At 48.3% G+C, this 20875-nt stretch overlaps 1 protein-coding gene across 2 annotated transcripts in view; it reads left to right on the forward strand.

The window, feature by feature from the left end:
* The window catches only part of LOC137438533 (ceruloplasmin), a 124796-nt gene that overhangs the window by 58927 nt on the left and 44994 nt on the right, over positions 1–20875 (forward strand). For both annotated transcript variants that reach the window (XM_068133656.2, XM_068133658.2), the window contains exons 6-9: positions 5583–5754; positions 7389–7528; positions 10752–10892; positions 13743–13945. In XM_068133656.2, the coding sequence (XP_067989757.2) occupies positions 5583–5754; positions 7389–7528; positions 10752–10892; positions 13743–13945 (656 nt within the window). The remainder of the gene's footprint in view (positions 1–5582; positions 5755–7388; positions 7529–10751; positions 10893–13742; positions 13946–20875) is intronic.

Genomic DNA, 20875 nt, shown 5'->3' on the forward strand with positions numbered 1-20875 from the left:
GATGCATTCACTTCCATCGGGTTTGGGATGCATTCACTTCCATCGGGTTTGTGATGCATTCACTTCCATCGGGTTTGTGATGCATTCACTTCCATCGGGTTTGGGATGCATTCACTTCCATCAGGTTTGTGATGCATTCACTTCCATCGGGTTTGTGATGCATTCACTTCCATCGGGTTTGTGATGCATTCACTTCCATCGGGTTTGTGATGCATTCACTTCCATCGGGTTTGTGATGCATTCACTTCCATCGGGTTTGTGATGCATTCACTTCCATCGGGTTTGTGATGCATTCACTTCCATCAGGTTTGTGATGCATTCACTTCCATCGGGTTTGTGATGCATTCACTTCCATCGGGTTTGTGATGCATTCACTTCCATCAGGTTTGTGATGCATTCACTTCCATCAGGTTTGTGATGCATTCACTTCCATCAGGTTTGTGATGCATTCACTTCCATCGGGTTTGTGATGCATTCACTTCCATCGGGTTTGTGATGCATTCACTTCCATCGGGTTTGTGATGCATTCACTTCCATCGGGTTTGTGATGCATTCACTTCCATCGGGTTTGTGATGCATTCACTTCCATCGGGTTTGTGATGCATTCACTTCCATCGGGTTTGTGATGCATTCACTTCCATCAGGTTTGTGATGCATTCACTTCCATCAGGTTTGTGATGCATTCACTTCCATCAGGTTTGTGATGCATTCACTTCCATCGGGTTTGTGATGCATTCACTTCCATCGGGTTTGTGATGCATTCACTTCCATCGGGTTTGTGATGCATTCACTTCCATCGGGTTTGTGATGCATTCACTTCCATCGGGTTTGTGATGCATTCACTTCCATCGGGTTTGTGATGCATTCACTTCCATCGGGTTTGTGATGCATTCACTTCCATCAGGTTTGTGATGCATTCACTTCCATCGGGTTTGTGATGCATTCACTTCCATCGGGTTTGTGATGCATTCACTTCCATCGGGTTTGTGATGCATTCACTTCCATCGGGTTTGTGATGCATTCACTTCCATCGGGTTTGTGATGCATTCACTTCCATCGGGTTTGTGATGCATTCACTTCCATCAGGTTTGTGATGCATTCACTTCCATCGGGTTTGTGATGCATTCACTTCCATCGGGTTTGTGATGCATTCACTTCCATCGGGTTTGTGATGCATTCACTTCCATCAGGTTTGCGATGCATTCACTTCCATCAGGTTTGCGATGCATTCACTTCCATCAGGTTTGCGATGCATTCACTTCCATCAGGTTTGTGATGCATTCACTTCAATCAGGTTTGTGATGCATTCACTTCCATCAGGTTTGCGATGCATTCACTTCCATCAGGTTTGTGATGCATTCACTTCCATCAGGTTTGCGATGCATTCACTTCCATCAGGTTTGTGATGCATTCACTTCCATCAGGTTTGCGATGCATTCACTTCCATCGGGTTTGTGATGCATTCACTTCCATCAGGTTTGCGATGCATTCACTTCCATCAGGTTTGTGATGCATTCACTTCCATCAGGTTTGCGATGCATTCACTTCCATCAGGTTTGCGATGCATTCACTTCCATCAGGTTTGCGATGCATTCACTTCCATCAGGTTTGCGATGCATTCACTTCCATCAGGTTTGCGATGCATTCACTTCCATCAGGTTTGTGATGCATTCACTTCCATCAGGTTTGTGATGCATTCACTTCCATCAGGTTTGTGATGCATTCACTTCCATCGGGTTTGTGATGCATTCACTTCCATCAGGTTTGTGATGCATTCACTTCCATCAGGTTTGCGATGCATTCACTTCCATCAGGTTTGTGATGCATTCACTTCCATCAGGTTTGTGATGCATTCACTTCCATCAGGTTTGCGATGCATTCACTTCCATCAGGTTTGCGATGCATTCACTTCCATCAGGTTTGCGATGCATTCACTTCCATCAGGTTTGTGATGCATTCACTTCCATCAGGTTTGTGATGCATTCACTTCCATCAGGTTTGCGATGCATTCACTTCCATCAGGTTTGTGATGCATTCACTTCCATCAGGTTTGCGATGCATTCACTTCCATCAGGTTTGCGATGCATTCACTTCCATCAGGTTTGCGATGCATTCACTTCCATCAGGTTTGCGATGCATTCACTTCCATCAGGTTTGCGATGCATTCACTTCCATCAGGTTTGCGATGCATTCACTTCCATCAGGTTTGTGATGCATTCACTTCCATCAGGTTTGTGATGCATTCACTTCCATCAGGTTTGTGATGCATTCACTTCCATCAGGTTTGCGATGCATTCACTTCCATCAGGTTTGTGATGCATTCACTTCCATCAGGTTTGTGATGCATTCACTTCCATCAGCTTTGTGATGCATTCACTTCCATCAGGTTTGCGATGCATTCACTTCCATCAGGTTTGCGATGCATTCACTTCCATCAGGTTTGCGATGCATTCACTTCCATCAGGTTTGTGATGCATTCACTTCCATCAGGTTTGTGATGCATTCACTTCCATCAGGTTTGTGATGCAAGGGGAAACAGGTGGGGAAAAAGAGGAACAATGAATGGAGGATTTCGGTAGTTTGACAAGAGGGGGTTCCTGGTGGGCCTTGTGAGCCCTGCAGAAACCTGTGGGGAGAGAGGGGGGGGGGGGGGCGAAGAGAGAGGGTGAGGCGGACAAAGCACGGGAAGGGCTTTTTGGTCTTTCCATCCCTCCCCCTCTTTCTCTTCCTCTCTCTCTGTTTCTATGTGTTCTATGCATGGCCATATATTTTAAGTTACAAATTGCCAACTCTGGGTGCAAATACAACTGTGTGCGTGGAGTGGGGGGGGGGGGGCTATGTGGCCACGGCTGCACACGAGGGTGTGGGGAGCGGGGGGAGAGGGGAGGAGTGGGGGAGGGGGTGTAAATTATTTATGTAAATGTGTACCATGTAGCGCCACCTGGTGTTGGTGGCAGAGGGTATCACAATTTCCATTTTTTACCTGGAAAACACTGAGGTTAAAGCACTCTTCACACGGATATTTCACAATTCTTTTAAAATTCGCACAAGTTTCCCCGGGCAACACCAGGTACTTCAACTAGTAAAGTAATACAAATGTTCCTGTATGCATGGTATAAATGGTCGAGGCACGTAGAAGGGCTAGGATACAGTGCATTCAGAAAGTATTGAGACCCCTTCACTTTTTTCACATTTTGTTATGTTGCAGCCTTATGCTGAAATCGTTTAAGTTCATTTTTTCCCTCATCAATCTACACTCGATACCCCATAATGACAAAGAGAAAACAGGATTTCAGAAAGTTTTGCAAATTTATTAAAAAGAAAAAACTGAAATATCACATTGACATAAGTATTCAGACCCTTTGCTATGACACTTGAAATTTAGCTCAGGTGCCTCCCATTTCTCTTGATCATCTTTGAGATGTTTCTACACCTTGATTGGAGTCCACCTGTGGTAAATTCAATTGATTGGGCACGATTTGGAAAGGCACACACCTGTCTATATAAGGTCTCACAGCTGACAATGCATATCAGAGCAAAAATCAAGCCATGAGGTCGAAGGAACTGCCTGCAGAGCTCAGAGACAGGATTGTGTCGAGGCACAGATCTGGGGAAGCCTACAAAAACATCCTGCTGCATTGAAGGTTCCCAAGAGCACAGTGGCCTCCATAATTCTTAAATGGAAGAAGTTTGGAACAACCAAGACTCTTCCTAGAGCTGGCCGTCCGGCCAAACTGAGCAATCGGGGGAGAAGGGCCTTTGTAAGAGAGGTGACCAAGAACCCGATGGTCACTCTGGCTGAGCTCCAGAGATCCTGTGTGCAGATGGGAGAAACTTCCAGAAGGACAACCATCACTGCAACACTCCACCAATCTGGGCTTTATGGCAGAGTGGCCAGACGGAAGCCTCTCCTCAGTGAAAGACACATGAAAGCCCACTTGGAGTTTGCAAAAAAGCACCTAAAGGACTCTCAGACTGTGAGAAACAGGATTCTGTGGTCTGATGAAACCAAGATTGAACTGTTTGGCTTCATGCTGTATTCGCCAGATCAATCGTTGGGGAGGACCCATTGTGATGGTATGGGTCGGCATTTCCACCCGTTTCAGAACACCTCTGGTCGTCATCGAAGGCAATCTCACGAGTCAGCGTTAAGTCAATGAAGTTTTGAGACCTCATCTGCTGCCATTTCTCCAGGCTCATCCTGACATCGCAGTTTTCCAGCAGGACAACGCTGGGCCCCATGCTGCTCGCCTGACCACCAACTTCCTCCAGGAACAGGGTGTTGAAGTGATGTCTTGGATGCCTTATTCCCCTGACCTCAATCCCATTGAGCATTTATGGGATGAGCTTAGTCGACATCTTGCATCGAGGAGATCAAGCTCATTCAAGGCTTGCAGGAGGAGTGGGACAGACCTCCCCAGGACCGCATCAGACGCCTGGTACAGAGCATGCGTCGGAGGTGGACAGCCTGCATCACAGCTCAGGGAGGACACACACGATATTGAGGACTGTTGTCATTCTGTCCTTGACTGTTAGGAGTGTTGTCTCCATTCCTGTGTCATTTTGTTTTGACTGTATTCAGGTGCGTGCCTTTGTGTTGCTGTGCTGTGACTTTTGTTGCACCACCCCTTGTGATGTTCATGCTTTTTGTTTTTTTGTGATTGAGGCAACTCCTTGTTTATTGACATGTATTTAGTAAAGATAGCTGAACCTTACCTGTGTTCAAATATATTTTTATTTTTGCATGGAGGATTTCAATGAGTGTCCTTATAAAGATTTGATAAGTTTCTTTTGATGTTGAGTATATGAACATGTTTTAAACAGTTGATGTAAATCTGAACATGTTCTTTCAAGCACACTCCTTGAAATTGAAATATATCGAACATTGTCCCAGTTTACCTGCCTTCTCACCAGGTTTGTTAAACTTTCATCGGTATACCTGAAATTGACAGTTGGTTCAAGGTTCTTCGGCCTGTTGTTGGCTTCACGGTTAAGGTTGCTGGCTTGAGTTCACAAGGCCCTGAGTTCAAGCCCCTGTCAGCCATTGAATTAACACCAGGTGGGTTGACTCAGCCTGTAACCATCCTTCCGAGGTTGGCAAAATGAGTATCATCTTAAATGGATGAATGAACCATTCGAGTATCCTGCGTGGGAGTGGCGACTCCTCCAGGATTGTGCCCAATAGCCAAGAAACTGCTTCGACAGCCATATGTATCTGAAGATGCAATAGGAATGCTCTTCTTCTTCTTCTTCTTCTTCTTCTTCCTCTTCGTCTTCTTCTTCTTCAAGGTTCTTCAAAGGCTGACAGGAAAACTCAGAAGTAGTGTGCTTGCTTTGAGGAACGTTGTCGGGTGTCATATGCTAGCATTCAATGGAGTACACCCCAGTCTGCCAATAACCTGGCCAATTTCCAAATTCCTACATTTATGTACAGGACCAGCAGAAGCATACCAATGATGCAACCAGCAGACTAAATCCGTAATTCAATCGCCATCCAGGATGCATTTGCTATAAGTTGTCTCTCTTATTCAATTAATATTTTTAGGCCGTTTTCACTTTTCCTATTTTGACTTCCCCTTCAGCTGGGATGCAGGCCTTGTACCACGTGAGCAGCTGTGGACTGAAGGCTCCTGCAGAGCCGGTTGCTGGTGGGAAACAAAGGGAGTACTTTATAGCAGCTGAAGAGGTCATTTGGAATTATGGGCCTGGTGGAATCAACGTTTTCAATGGCCAGCCTTTGGATAAGCCTGGAAGGTAGCACAATATAGAGGGATCACATGTTATATATCAGAACAATATATCACATGTGATATGTCACAACAATATATCACATGTTATATATAACAACAATATATCACATGTTATATATCACAACAATATATCACATGTTATATATCACAACAATATATCACATGTTATATATCACAACAAGATATCACATGTTATATATAACAACAATATATCACATGTTATATATCACAACAATATATCACATGTTATATATCACAACAATATATCACATGTTATATATCACAACAATATATCACATGTTATATATCACAACAATATATCACATGTTATATATAACAACAATATATCACATGTTATATATCACAACAATATATCACATGTTATATATCATAAATAATATATCACATGTTATATATCACAACAATATATCACATGTTATATATCACAACAATATATCACATGTTATATACAACAACAATATATCACATGTTATATAATTACAACAATATATCACATGTTATATAATCACAACAATATGTCACGTTATATATCACAACAATATATCATATGTTATATATCATAAACAATATATCACATGTTATGTATCATAAACAATATATCAGATGTTATATATCACAGCAATATATCACATGTTATATATCATAAACAATATATCACATGTTATATATCACAGCAATATATCACATGTTATATATCACAGCAATATATCACATGTTATATATCACAGCAATATATCACATGTTATATATCACAACAATATATCACATGTTATATATCACAACAATATATCACATGTTATATATAACAACAATATATCACATGTTATATATCACAACAATATATCACATGTTATATATCATAAATAATATATCACATGTTATATATCACAACAATATATCACATGTTATATATCACAACAATATATCACATGTTATATACAACAACAATATATCACATGTTATATAATTACAACAATATATCACATGTTATATAATCACAACAATATGTCACGTTATATATCACAACAATATATCATATGTTATATATCATAAACAATATATCACATGTTATGTATCATAAACAATATATCAGATGTTATATATCACAGCAATATATCACATGTTATATATCATAAACAATATATCACATGTTATATATCACAGCAATATATCACATGTTATATATCACAGCAATATATCACATGTTATATATCACAGCAATATATCACATGTTATATATCACAGCAATATATCACATGTTATATATCACAACAATATATCACATGTTATATATCACAACAAAATATCACATGTTATATATCACAACAAAATATCACATGTTATATATCATAAACAATATATCACATGTTATATATCACAACAATATATCACATGTTATATATCATAAACAATATATCACATGTTATATATCACAACAATATATCACATGTTATATATCATAAACAATATATCACATGTTATATATCACAACAATATATCATGTTTCCTTTGCCTCATTCTCATCCCATTCTCGTTCCATAAATCATCAATGAGAATCTTGTGAGGCCCCAATTACTAATTTTTCTGCTTTTACCTCCTTTTGTCTGACGATTGTAGTGATTCAGCACCTTTTTTTGATCACGAGTCAAACCACTTTGGTGGCAGCTACTGGAAGGCGGTGTATCGTGGTTACACGGACTCCGACTTCTCCACTCCGCAGAAGCGAGGACCGAAGGAGGAACACATGGGACTTCTGGGTAACACTTTCAATGCATAGAAAATCTTTATTGTCCCAGATTCAGGGGAATTATTGTTTGGTGATTCCGTCAGTCAACCATCATAACAACATAAAACACAAAGGGAATAACAAAACAAAAAGTCAACTAAAATTAATTAATTAATTCATTAATTAACAAACATAATTTTCAAATGTTTGAAAACAAAATAAAAATATCTAAAATGTAGAAGATGGACTAAACAGTCATCATAATCATCATAATCATCATAATCATACACGAAAGTGTCTCCCTGATGGCAGTTTTTCAAAAAGTCCGTTCAAGAAATGACTTTCATCGGCACACACCTGCACCACCTTCCTTTTCAATGCTCGCAGGTATCGAGACTCCAGACTGGTAGAAGGCCCACCTACAGCTATAAATGCCAGTGTAATGATCTTTCTCAATCGTGACGTATTCCGCACATCAAGATAACTGTACCAGGAAATCAAATGAAATGATAAAACACTGATCAGTGATCAGTAAGGAATTTGTCAACATCCGCATCACACGAGAGCCAACACCAAATGAATTCAACTTCCTGAGAAGATACAATCTTTGTATTGATTTCTTGTACTGTTGTACACAGCATCAGTATTTCCATCAAAAGTTAACGTGTCACACCTATCAATAAAGGTGCCCAGGTATTTAAATTTGCTAACAATTTCCACCTTATCACCATTTACGGTTACAGGCTCATGATTGTGACCTTTCCGAAAGTCCAAAATCATCTCTTTTGTTTTGTCCACATTCAGAGTAAGACAAAAGTCCCCACACCACTTGTTCAATGTGTCAATCTCGTCGAGGTAAAGATACAAAGGGTGATTGATCGGAAAGACAGCCAACAATGGCGATATCGTCTGCCTACTTAAGAAAGTTACAAACTTCTTTAAGAGCCACGCATCCATTGGTGTACAAACTGAACAGTAGAGGTGACAATACACCGCCTTGTGGAGCACCAGTATTCAAGATTGATAACTTTGATAAGCTACCATTCACCCTCACCTGCTCACCCTCACCTGCTCACCCTCATCTGCTGAGGACGGTCTCGTAAAAAACGTTCCACCCAGAGTATGATATGGGGGTTCAGGTACAGGTCACTCAACACTTTCAGAAGGGTAAATGGTTACATTTCTTTATATCAAACAAATCAACATTCTATGTCGAAATAGTTACTTTGATAACCCTGTTAGTTGATTAATATCATTAGCTCACCTGGAACGTCGTTCCGAGGAGCTTATGCGACGGCGCGTCGTCCATCAGTCCATCAGTCCGTCCGTCCATCAGTCCGTCCGTCAGTCCGTCCATCAGTCCGTCCATCAGTCCGTCCGTCCATTAGTCCGTCAGTCCGTCCGTCAGTCCGTCCGTCCGTCCATCAGTCCGTCCGTCCATCAGTCCGTCCGTCCATCAGTCCATCCGTCCATTAGTCCGTCCGTCCGTCAGTCCGTCCGTCCATCAGTCTGTCCGTCAGTCCGTCCATCAGTCCGTCCATCAGTCCGTCCGTCCATTACTTCGTCCGTCCGTCAGTCCGTCCGTCCGTCAGTCAGTCAGTCAGTCCGTCCGTCAGTCAGTCAGTCCGTCCGTCCGTCCGTCCATCAGTCCGTCCGTCAGTTCGTCCGTCCGTCCGTCCGTCCATCAGTCCGTCCATCAGTCCGTCCATCAGTTCGTCCGTCAGTCAGTCCGTCCGTCCGTCCGTCCATCAGTCCGTCCATCAGTCCGTCCGTCCATCAGTCCATCCGTCAGTCAGTCAGTCCGTCCGTCAGTCCGTCCGTCCGTCCATCAGTCCGTCCATCCGTCAGTCCGTCCATCAGTCCGTCCATCAGTCCGTCCATCAGTCTGTCCGTCCATCAGTCCATCCGTCAGTCAGTCAGTCCGTCAGTCAGTCCGTCCGTCCGTCCATCAGTCCGTCCATCAGTCCGTCCGTCCATCAGTCCGTCCGTCAGTCAGTCAGTCCGTCCGTCAGTCCGTCCGTCCGTCCGTCCATCAGTCCGTCCATCAGTCCGTCCGTCAGTCCGTCCATCAGTCCGTCCATCAGTCTGTCCATCAGTCCGTCTATCAGTCCGTCCATCCATTACTTCGTCCGTCAGTCCGTCCGTCCGTCAGTCAGTCAGTCCGTCCGTCAGTCAGTCAGTCCGTCCGTCAGTCAGTCAGTCCGTCCGTCAGTCAGTCCGTCCGTCCGTCCGTCCATCAGTCCGTCCGTCAGTTCGTCCGTCAGTCAGTCCGTCCGTCCATCCGTCCATCCGTCCATCAGTCCGTCCGTCAGTTCGTCCGTCAGTCAGTCCGTCCGTCCGTCCATCAGTCCGTCCGTCCATCAGTCCGTCCGTCAGTCAGTCAGTCCGTCCGTCAGTCCGTCCGTCCGTCCGTCCATCAGCCCGTCCATCAGTCCGTCCGTCAGTCCGTCCATCAGTCCGTCCATCAGTCTGTCCATCAGCCCGTCCATCAGTCCGTCCATCAGTCCGTCCATCAGTCCGTCCGTCCATTAGTTCGTCCGTCCGTCAGTCCGTCCGTCCGTCCGTCCATAAACACTTGCAACTTCTCCAAAACCGATGAAGGAATTGTGACCAAACTTGGCACAAATGATATTTGGTTTGTTGCGACTCAAGTTTGTTCAGGCATTAAAAAGATCGGGGTTTAAGGGGGTCTATTGGGGGTCAAAGTAGATCCAGGTTTGACCCCACAAAATAGGAATTTGTTTTTTCCTCTGAAACTACAAACACTATTTTGATGAAGCCTGACCACAACCTTCAGTTTGGAGGTTTAAAGGGATATACAGGGGGCAGGGGCCCAAAATAGGGGGGGTTTTTTGTCTGTTTAAATTCTTATGTTTACATTCGTATGATTCCAAGATTTTTTTTTTTAACTTCTAAAAAATGAAAATTCCACTTTGACATTATGGGGTATGATGTGTCGCTCAGTGACAAAAAGCTCTCAATCTAATCCATTTTAAATTCAGGCTTTAAGAAAAGAAAATGTGAAAAAAGTCGAGGGGGGTGAATACTTTCTGAAGTCGCTGTACTTAACCAAAACAATACAATTATTAGTATTTTATTTGTCTCACTCACTGTATTGTAAATTGGGATGACTTAAAATCAAAAAATATTATTAATTAACAATATTTATGATTTAATTTTATTTATTTTCAAATAATTATTATTTTATTTTATTTTATAATTAACAACAAATTGTTTGTGTGCGCGTCGAGCAGGCCCAGCAATTCGAGCAGAAGTCGGGGATTCTTTGTCCGTAACGTTCATGAACAAAGCAACTCACACGTTCAGCATCCAGGTGCACGGCCTGTCGTACAACAAGGAAAACGAGGGAGTGCCGTACCAGGACAACGCTACAGGTGAGCATGGAAACCTGAACGTGTTGCATACAACTGAAAAAAAGGTACCGGTTTATACGGACCTTTCTGATTCGTCTCCTTTCAACACCTTCACCTGTCTCGGCAAGTTCGTCTTGAGCATTTATTCTTCCTTTGTGTCGTTAAATATGGAATCACAATGAGACAAAGCAGCTGCTTGAACGTGTTTTGTTTCATAAGCAGGTATCCAAACATGATCATTCTCTATTTCAAGTTTACCTGGACTCTACCTGCCGTTTTATTTTCTCAGACCGTCCCCCATCCAAAACCATGATCTCTTCTACCCTTGTTAACCCTCGTTCACCTGTTAATCCATGCTAACCCTCGAGCTCACCTGATCCCAAATGCACAGTTTTCCCTCCTGGGAGTTTCCTCCTATATGCACCCCGTGCATCCTCTGCTGTCCCCCATTTGAAGTGTCTGCAGGTCTCATGAAGGACTTCCTTATTCACATATTCAAATGGTTTGTACGGAGCTAATACGATCAATAATCAAAGCCAAACACAAGTCAGTCATTTGTTTTTGGATGCACTGTCGAGGCTCATGGAGGAGCAAGAACACAGAATGGATCAGGAAGTAACAGAGTGAAGGGTATAACACAAATAGAGGGGGGGACACACCAACAGCAGGGGTGAGGGACAAAACAGAGGGAGAGTTGGAGAAATAAGGGATGTGGAAAAAATGGGAGCCAGGGGAAGAGATGGAGGTGGAGGGGGGGGGGGGGGGGAGGGGTAAACAAGATGGTTATCAATCACATAGGTGGAAGGAAAGATTGGAAACCTGGAAAGAGGTGGGGTTAGGGAGGGGTTAACGGAGGTCGAAAAGATCATGGTTGTGGATCGGGGATGATCTGAGATGGTAGTGAACGGCATTCTTGAAGCCCTGGAGTGACGTGTAAGATTAAAGAGACTTCCTGATCTTCAAATTCCTGATCATGGACTTTCAGTTTGACTTTAGTTCTAATTGTTTAACACAAAGTACCAAACTTCTTTTCTCTCCCAGCATACACTGGGGAACTCCCCCCCCCCCCCCACTCCCTCCCTTCCTCTCCTTCCCTTACCCTCCCTCTCTCACCCTCTCAATCTCTCTCTCTTCCTTATCTCTCCATCACTCCCCGCTCCCTCTCCCTCTCCCTCTCTCAACCTCTTTCCCTCCTCCCTCTCTCTCTCTCCCTGCTCTCTCTCTCTCTCTCCCTGCTCTGTCTCTCTCTCTCTCCTCCTCCCTCTCTCAACCTCTTTCCCTCCTCCCTCTCTCTCTCTCTCCCTGCTCTCTCTCTCTCTCTCTCTCTCTCTCCTCCTCCCTCTCTCAACCTCTTTCCCTCCTCCCTCTCTCTCTGTCTCTCTCCCTCCTCCCTCTCTCTCTCTCTCTCTCTCTCTCTCCCTGCTCTCTCTCTCTCTCTCTCTCCTCCTCCCTCTCTCAACCTCTTTCCCTCCTCCCTCTCTCTCTCTCTCCCTGCTCTCTCTCTCTCTCTCTCTCTCTCTCTCTGTCCTCTCTCACCCTCTCTCTTCTTTATCTCTCCATCACTATCTCTCTCCCTCCCTCTCTCTCCCCTCTCCTCCTTCCTCTCTCAACCTCTTTCCCCTCTCCCTCTCTCTCTCTCTCTCTCCCTGCCCTCACTCTCCCTCTCTCTCTCCCTGCCCTCACTCTCCCTCTCTCCCTCTCTCTCTCTCTCTGCTCTCTCTCTCTCTCCTTGCCCTCTCCTTGCCCTCTCTCTCTCCCTCTCCCTCTCTCTCCCTCTCCTCCTCCCTCTCTCAACCTCTTTACCTCCTCCCTCTCTCTCTCTCTCTCTCTCCCTCTCCCTGCCCTCTCTCACCCTCTCACTCTCTCTTCCTTATCTCTCCATCACTCTCTCTCCCTCCCTCTCCCTCTCTCCCCTCTCCTCCTTCCTCTCTCAACCTCTTTCCCCTCTCCCCCTCTCTTTGTTATCTCTCGCCAAATGATTTTAGAAATCAATTATTTTACGATTATTATTTATTTTAATTGCACAATGAATCAATTCTCTCAATTTTCGTCACCTGTAAGGCGACTACCTGATGCCTTCTTGTCTGTTTTGTTTGTCTGTTTCTTTGCCTGTGAACAGGATATCTCAAAACGTTGTGGACGGATTCGGACTAAATTTGGTGGAATGCGTGGGTGTGTTACCAGGAAGAATTGGTTCAATTTTGGTGAAGATCCGGATCGGGGAATAAAATTTAAGTGATTCTTCGCCATTGAATGATGGGGCGAAAACCGATATATGACACGATATTTCAAAAAGTTGTGGACGGATTCGGACCAAACCTGGTGGACCGGTTGGGTGTCTGACAAGAACAAGCCGATTCGATTTTGGTTCAGGTCCGAATCCAGATCCGGCCTATCAGTGGAATACAAAACGTAACCTGTTCACCAGGCGGAGGTGTGCTCTCTACCTGGTGCTGTTCTAGTCTTTTCTGCTTTCCCCGTGGAGGTCGGTGCTCCCTGTTAGTGTTCTAGTGGTCAATAAAAACGATTGTACTTTATACTCCCAATATATAGAAAAACCTGATGAATGTCCTCAATGGGTCCCTCACCCCAGTGATCGATTAGTCTGGTCTGCATCCTGGAACGGAACATGCAGCCCAAGACAATCTCACATCTTTCTCTGTCACTCCAGGAAGTCTCTTTATATTGCAACTTTGAATGACCTTGGATCCACCTTCCACCTTCTATTACTCAATGAACCTTGATGTACATAATATGTATATATATTTATTTTAAGTGTTTTTCACACCTTAAACACGCCCAGTAAAATTAAAAAACTAAATAATCATAATCATGGGGGTGTTGATGAAAGATTTGCATGTCGTCCCACAGATCGTCCAGGTGCATCAGTCGAACCTGGTCATACCTTCACATACCACTGGTCTGTCCCAGAGTCAGCCGGTCCCACCAAGGAGGACACACCTTGCATTACGTGGTTGTACTTCTCCGGTCATGATAGTGTCAAAGACACAACCTCAGGACTCGTTGGGCCACTAATCGTTTGCAGACCTGGGACACTGGATGGTGATATTCGGGTAGGTCATTGATCTGGAGAATGACGAGCAATTCATTCACCCTGAGGCCACAGAGCTGATAAAATAACCACGTCATTAAAGAGAGTAGAAGCAAACTTGGTTATCGGGAGATCGTTTTCGCTTATTGATCAGTAAAAGGAAGATGGTTGAAGAGAAAATGTGAGTTAGTTGCTAACATGAGCATCTGATTGATTGCATCGTTATGACTCTCGTGTCTGCATGAGAAACTCTTTCCCCTGCATGAGCAACAATGGCCATATAAATATATATAAATAAAAAAATTAATGTAAATAAATATATATATATATAATTCAACAATATGTATCATGTTGCTAGGATTTAGTCAATTTGTGGCAAATGGTTTTCAATGTAGGAAAAAATACATCACCTGGTACATTGGTGGCCTAGTGGTGAAGACGGTGAACTGCACCCAGGTGAAGGTGATTTCTAATCCACCTGAAAGTAACAGTATTAAGGATGAGCAGGGACCTGTGAAATTCCACGAAATGTAAAATGTGATTTCAAGTCCTCAACTTCTACCCCTACTTCTCAAAAGCCCCATGTCCTCGGTCTCCGCCGGCCAACCCCAAGTCCTCACCCTCCCAACCCGAAGGCGTCAATTCCTTCCCCACTCCAAGCCTTCAACCCCCCTCCCCCCCACACTAAAACTAAACTCCCCCCACCACCCCCCATTCCCCTCAACGCCTCAACCTCCCCTCCCAAATCTGTCCCATCTTTGTTCCCCCAACCCCGTCAACCCCAAGTCTGCACCATCCCACTCCAAACCCTAAGTCATCAATCCACACCCTCCCCACCCCCACCAAAGTTCTCAATAATTCCCTCCCCCCCCCCCCTCCCAAGACACAATCTCCCCTCCCAATTCTATCCCATCATTGCTCTCACCCCCCCCCCCCCTTCAACCCCAAGTCCTCATCCTCCCCTTCCCAACCCTAAGGCACCTCAAACTTCCTCTCCACCCATCATGGTCACCTGTTCAATTCTCAATCCCACGAGATATGCGGAAAAGATATTTGGCAGTAAAGCGCGGCGTTACGCGCGCTGCTTGTGAGCAAGGAGGAAGCGGACAAGCGGTAACATAAAAACGTCTTTATTGTAAGAGCACACTGTAACACTGCTCCGGGCTGGTCGCCCGGTGTATATCATGAGGCCACGCCTACCCCTCGGGCGTGGCCACCGCCCACTTGGTGCGTGGAATGATGTCACCACGCCAGTGGGCTTTTGTGTCCGCCACACGCGCCCCCCCAGAATTCCCGCGCACCTGGAGGGCCAGTTTGCGGGGCAGACGAATGACCCGGCCGAAGCGCCCCCTGGCGATCGGCGGCGTCCGGGGTGCAGGGATGCCAGGTGGGATGCCCCTGGCTGCCCCTGGGATGGGTGCAGGACCGGGGGGCGGCGTGGCGGCGGGGCTGGGCGGTGCCGGGGGTCCGCCCGCAGGAGGGCGGCCCCGACGTGGGGGTCGGGCCACTGGCGGTGGATGGTCCACATCGAGGTGGGCCGGCTTGAGGCGGTCTACCGAAACGCGGTCAGGAGTACCGCCGATGTCCAGGGTGAAGTGCATCTCGCCCCGGTCTCCAGCACGCGGAAAGGCCCGCCGTCCGGAGGCCCAGCAGGACCCAGGGGAGCCTGTCGACCCAGCCGCCGTCGCGGAGGGTGGCCCGGAGCGCGGCCTTCAATGAGCGGTGAAATCGCTCACACAGGCCGTTAGCCTGGGGGTGGTAGGCCGTGGTTCGGTGCAGCCGGACCCCGAGCCCCTGCGCAACCGCCCCCCAGAGCTCCGAGGTGAACTGGGGGCCACGGTCGGATGAGATGTCTGAGGGGGCGCCGAACCGGGCGACCCAGGTGGCGATGAAAGCCTGCGCGACATCGGCCGCCGTTGTCGACGCCAAGGGCACGGCCTCCGGCCACCGGGTGGTGCGGTCCACCATGGTGAGGACGTAGGTGAAACCCCGCGAGGGGGGCAGAGGTCCCACCAGGTCCACGTGGACGTGGTCAAACCGGCGTTCCGGCACCGTGAACGGGGCCAACGGGGCCTGGGTGTGCCGGTGCACCTTGGCGCGCTGGCACGCGAGGCACGTCCTGGCCCAGCCGCGGACGGCCTTCCGGAGGCCATGCCAGACGAACTTGTCGGCGATCAGCCTTTGGGAGGCCCTCGCGCCCGGGTGGGACAGGCCGTGGATGGCGTCAAACACCTGGCGCTGCCAGCCCGCGGGCACGATGGGGCGAGGACGCCCGAGGGAGACGTCGCACAAGAGGGCCGCGCCCGCGCCGTCGAACGGCACCTCGGTGACGCGGAGGCCCGTGACGGCGGTCCGCAAGGCCTGGACGTCGGGGTCAGCGGCCTGGTCTGCTGCCATCCGGGCATAGTCGATGCCGAGGTGGACTGCGTGGGCGACGGCCCGGGAAAGGCAATCCGCCACCGGGTTGTCCTTCCCCGCGACGTGCTGGATGTCCGTCGTGTACTCGGACACGGCCGAGAGGTGACGTTGCTGCCGGGCCGACCACGGCTCGGTGAATTTGCCCATCGCAAAGATCAGCGGCTTGTGGTCGACGAAGGCAGTGAACGCCCGGCCCTCGAGCAGATGGCAGAAGTGCCTGACCGCCAAGTGAAGTCCGAGCAACTCGCGGTCGAAGGTACTGTAACGGCGCTCGGGCGGGCGAAGCTGCCGGCTAAAGAACGCCAGCGGTTGCCAAGCTCCACGCACCCATTGCTCGTGCACCGCGCCCACCGCGTAGTCCGAGGCATCGGTGGTGAGGGCGATCGGTGCATCGGGCGCCGGGTGCGCGAGCATGGTGGCGTTAGCCAAGGCGAGCTTCGCGCCCGTGAACGCCGCGTCCATCTGCTCGGTCCAGGTAACGTCGCCTTTGCCCGGCTTACCTCGGAGAGCTTCGTGCAGGGGGCGCAGGAGCTGGGCGATACGGGGCAGGAACCGATGGCAAAAGTTCACCATGCCCAGGAACTCCTGCAGCCCTCTGATCGTGCGGGGGCGCGGAAACCCCTTCACCGCCTCCACCTTGGCCGGTAGGGGGACGGCTCCATGCCTGGTGACACGGTGCCCCAGAAAATCGATTGTGGCGGCGCCGAACCGGCACTTTGCGGGGTTCACAATCAGGCCATGCTGGCCCAGGCGTTCGAAGAGCGTGCGGAGGTGGCGTAGGTGCTCTTCGCGGGACGCGCTGGCGACGAGGATATCGTCCAGGTAGACGTAGACAAAATCCAAGTCGCGCAGGACGCTGTCCATCAGTCGCTGGAACGCCTGAGCCGCATTCTTCAGACCGAAGGGCATGCGCAGGAACTCGAAGAGTCCGAATGGCGTGATGACCGCCGTCTTCGGGGCGTCCTCCGGCCTGACGGGGACCTGATGGTAGCCGCGTATGAGGTCCACCTTCGAGAAGAAGGACCTGCCCGCCAAACGGGCGGAAAAGTCCTGAATGTGGGGGACGGGGTAGCGGTCGGGAGTCGTGGCGTCATTGAGATGGCGATAGTCCCCGCACGGTCGCCATCCCCCGCCGGGCTTCGGCACGATGTGCAGCGGCGACGCCCAAGCGCTCTCTGAGCGCCGAACGATGCCGAGTCGCTCCAGGGTAGCGAACGCCGCTTTTGCCACCGCCAGCTTCGTCGGCTCGAGGCGGCGTGCCCGGGCGTAGACCGGTGGCCCGACGGTGGGGATGTGATGGGCCACCCCGTGCTTGACGGCCCCCGCCGAGAAGGTGGGCCGCGTGAGGGCCGGGAAGCCGGCGAGGAGGCGGGTGAATGCGTCCGCTGCCGGAAGCGTACAGACCAACGTGGCCGGAACCGAATCGTTCGGCAAGCCGCTTGGCAAGCCGCTCGTTGAGCTGGGCAACGCACAAGCGAGCGAGCTGAACGTCTCGGCCTGGACAAGCCGTCTGCGCTTGACGTCGACCAGGAGCCCATTCGCGCACAGGAAGTCCGCGCCAAGCAGTGCCATGGGCATGTCGGCGGTGACGAACGTCCATCGGAAAACCTGCCCTCCAAACCGCAGAGAGAGGCAGCGTTTTCCGTACGTACGGATGGGCGTCCCGTTCGCGGCAAGCAGCGCGGGGCCCCCACCCGCGGCGTGCTTGTCTGACGTGCCGGCGGGAATGACACTCACCTGCGCTCCCGTGTCGCACAGGTAACGGCGCCCGGAGAAGGTGTCCGTTATGAACAGCAGGCTGTTCGAACGGCCGGCGCTCATCGCCACTATTGAGCGCCGGCCCGGGCGTTTCCCGACCCGTTGAAGGAGCATGGCGGATGACACCGCCGAGCTTCGTGGCCGAACTTGGCGTGGAACCAGCACCAGGTGGTGGAGCTGGAGGAGCGCGGCTGGCTCCGCCAGGCCGGTGGAGTTGGCGGGTTTCCCCGCGTTGGCGGTTTTCGCCGCGGCGGTGGGCGGGGCGTGGCGGCGTTCACGAGGTGCGTATCAGCATGCTGCTGAACATCAGCGCGCTGTAGAAGCTGATGCTGTGGAACATGCTGCTGAACATCAGCGTCGAGGGCCGTGACGGCCACGCCGACGCTCGCCCGCGTGTCCGAAGCGGCGAAGTACCTGTCCGCCTGGGCTGCCAATGCTCGGGGTTCCGTTAGCTCGGTCCCGGCCAACGCGAGGCGAACCTGCGCTGGAAGTTGGCGCCGGAAAAGCGCCCGGAATAGCGAACCGGGGGCTTCGTCGCCCAACAGTGACAGCATATGGTCCATTCGGACCGACGGGCGCGTCTCACCGAGCTCGGGGAGATCCAGGAGGCGGTCGGCCCGTGCGTCGTCCGTGAGGCCGAACGTGGCTAGGAGTAGCCGCTTGAGTGCCTCGTACTTGTGGCCGTCCGGTGGGTGGCGAAGGACGGACACAACTCGAGCGGCCGTGCCGGGCCCGAGGGAGGCGACGACATGGCAGTAGCGCAGGTCGTCGTTGGTGAGGCGCCGAAGCTGAAATTGGGCTTCGGCTTGAACGAACCAGACTTCGGCCTGGGCCTCCCAAAATTCGGGAAGTTTAATCGCCATTGCCTTGTCGTTGGCCATTGCAATGGCGTCGTGTTCGGAAGGATCGCTACGGCAGATCCAACGTCGAGGGTCACCAGTAAAGCGCAGCGTTACGCGCGCTCCTTGTGAGCAAGGAGGAAGCGGACAAGCTGTAACATATAAACGTCTTTATTGTAAGAGCACACTGTAACACTGCTCCGGGCTGGTCGCCCGGTGTATATCATGAGGCCACGCCTACCCCTCGGGCGTGGCCACCGCCCACTTGGTGCGTGGAATGATGTCACCACGCCAGTGGGCTTTTGTGTCCGCCACAGCAGTAATCGACCCAAAACCAAATATCTTCTTCCTGATGCTCATATACACATTGTTAAAGGTAAATAATGACCTCGGACAAAGACCTTTTATAATGACCTGGGTTAATCCCTGCTTGAGAGAATGGCACACAGTTATTTGGGCGGTTTATAGACACCAAGACCGCTACCTTGATCGGTGAGGCCGATTTTAACATCAGCTCAAAATCATTTTGCACCTTTGGTCGTTTTACAATGAAGGGAAAACTCATAGGGAGTGCAATGGCGATCATGAATATGAAAAGTCCAAATAAGTCTGACTTCGCGTAGCAGGAAGCCCCAACATGGCGACCTTGTGATTGTTTTTTCCCCAAGTATATATTGTGGGCGGAGTCAGGCTATCTGTCTAACCAATGAGTGGAACGGAATGTTACAGACAGATGGATGGACAGACACACGAACAAGCAAGCGTATTGTTATTAAGATTTGGATTTAAAACTCCTGGAATCTGAGCTTCTCCCAGTAGCTACTGGATTGTTGATAAAAACCAAGTGACCTTTAGGGAGGTGATGTGCAGTACCTGCCCGACATGGTCTGGTCTACAGGAGACACCAATCCACACATTAACAGTCAGACACAAGGTGAAGACCAGACCAGACATTATACCCTGGTATATCACGAGTCTGGTGCCTTCACCATGAAGAGACCTGTCATGTGTGACAAGGACGAATTGATTCGATTTTGGTGAAGATCCGAATACGGATCCGGAAACGAGAATTTATTTAATTTTTCAAATGAATCTTCACCATTGAGTAACGGGACCAAAACGATATACAACAGGATATTTCAAAAAGGTCTATTTTGGAGGATAAAAGTAACTTGAAAAACATTTTCCATAAAAGAGTAATTATGTCTCTTCCAATGGAACTGTAGACGGTGGCTTGCAAACCGAGCCTCAAGGGCGGTGTACAGAAGCGTTTTTTTTAATAACAATAAATACAAGGTGCAGGAAGGTGAAATTCGCTGCACGTGATGTGCAACACGCGCACAAAGTAAAACGAGTGTTCATTTACGTCCGTAGAAAGATATAAGCACACCTGACACTAGGCCGAGGCTTCAGACTTTGGCCCGCTCATAAGGTTGCACCATCGAATCTACTGTTCCAACCTTTATTTTTTCGGTTTTTTTTTTACTGGTCTGACGATATTACTGAAGTACTTTATCTGTAGAATAAAGAACCAAAATTACGTGCCCATTAAAGACGGTGTCAGCAAATATTTTGGGTCACTTAGTGTACGTGCTAGTGAGAGTCTTCTTTCAAAGGGGTCCACATTCAGGAAGGTTCCATCATGTTCTTGCAATTTCACACTACACTGGAAAAGTGAAGCACCTTATGTTTATTATATTGTATGTTTTATATTGTTTTGTATGTTTGTATACAAAATTTTATGTATGTTTGTATATGTATGGATGTTTATGTTTATAAACATATATGTATGTATGTATGTTACATATTGTTATGTATGTATGTATATATGTATACATATGTATATATGTATGTATGTATGTTACATATGTATGTATGTATGTATATATGTATACATATGTATAATGTATATATGTATGTATGTATGTTACATATGT

Source organism: Myxine glutinosa, chromosome 13 (genome assembly GCF_964187855.1).
Source record: "Myxine glutinosa chromosome 13, kmMyxGlut1.1, whole genome shotgun sequence".
Classification (NCBI taxonomy): Eukaryota; Metazoa; Chordata; class Myxini; order Myxiniformes; family Myxinidae; genus Myxine; species Myxine glutinosa.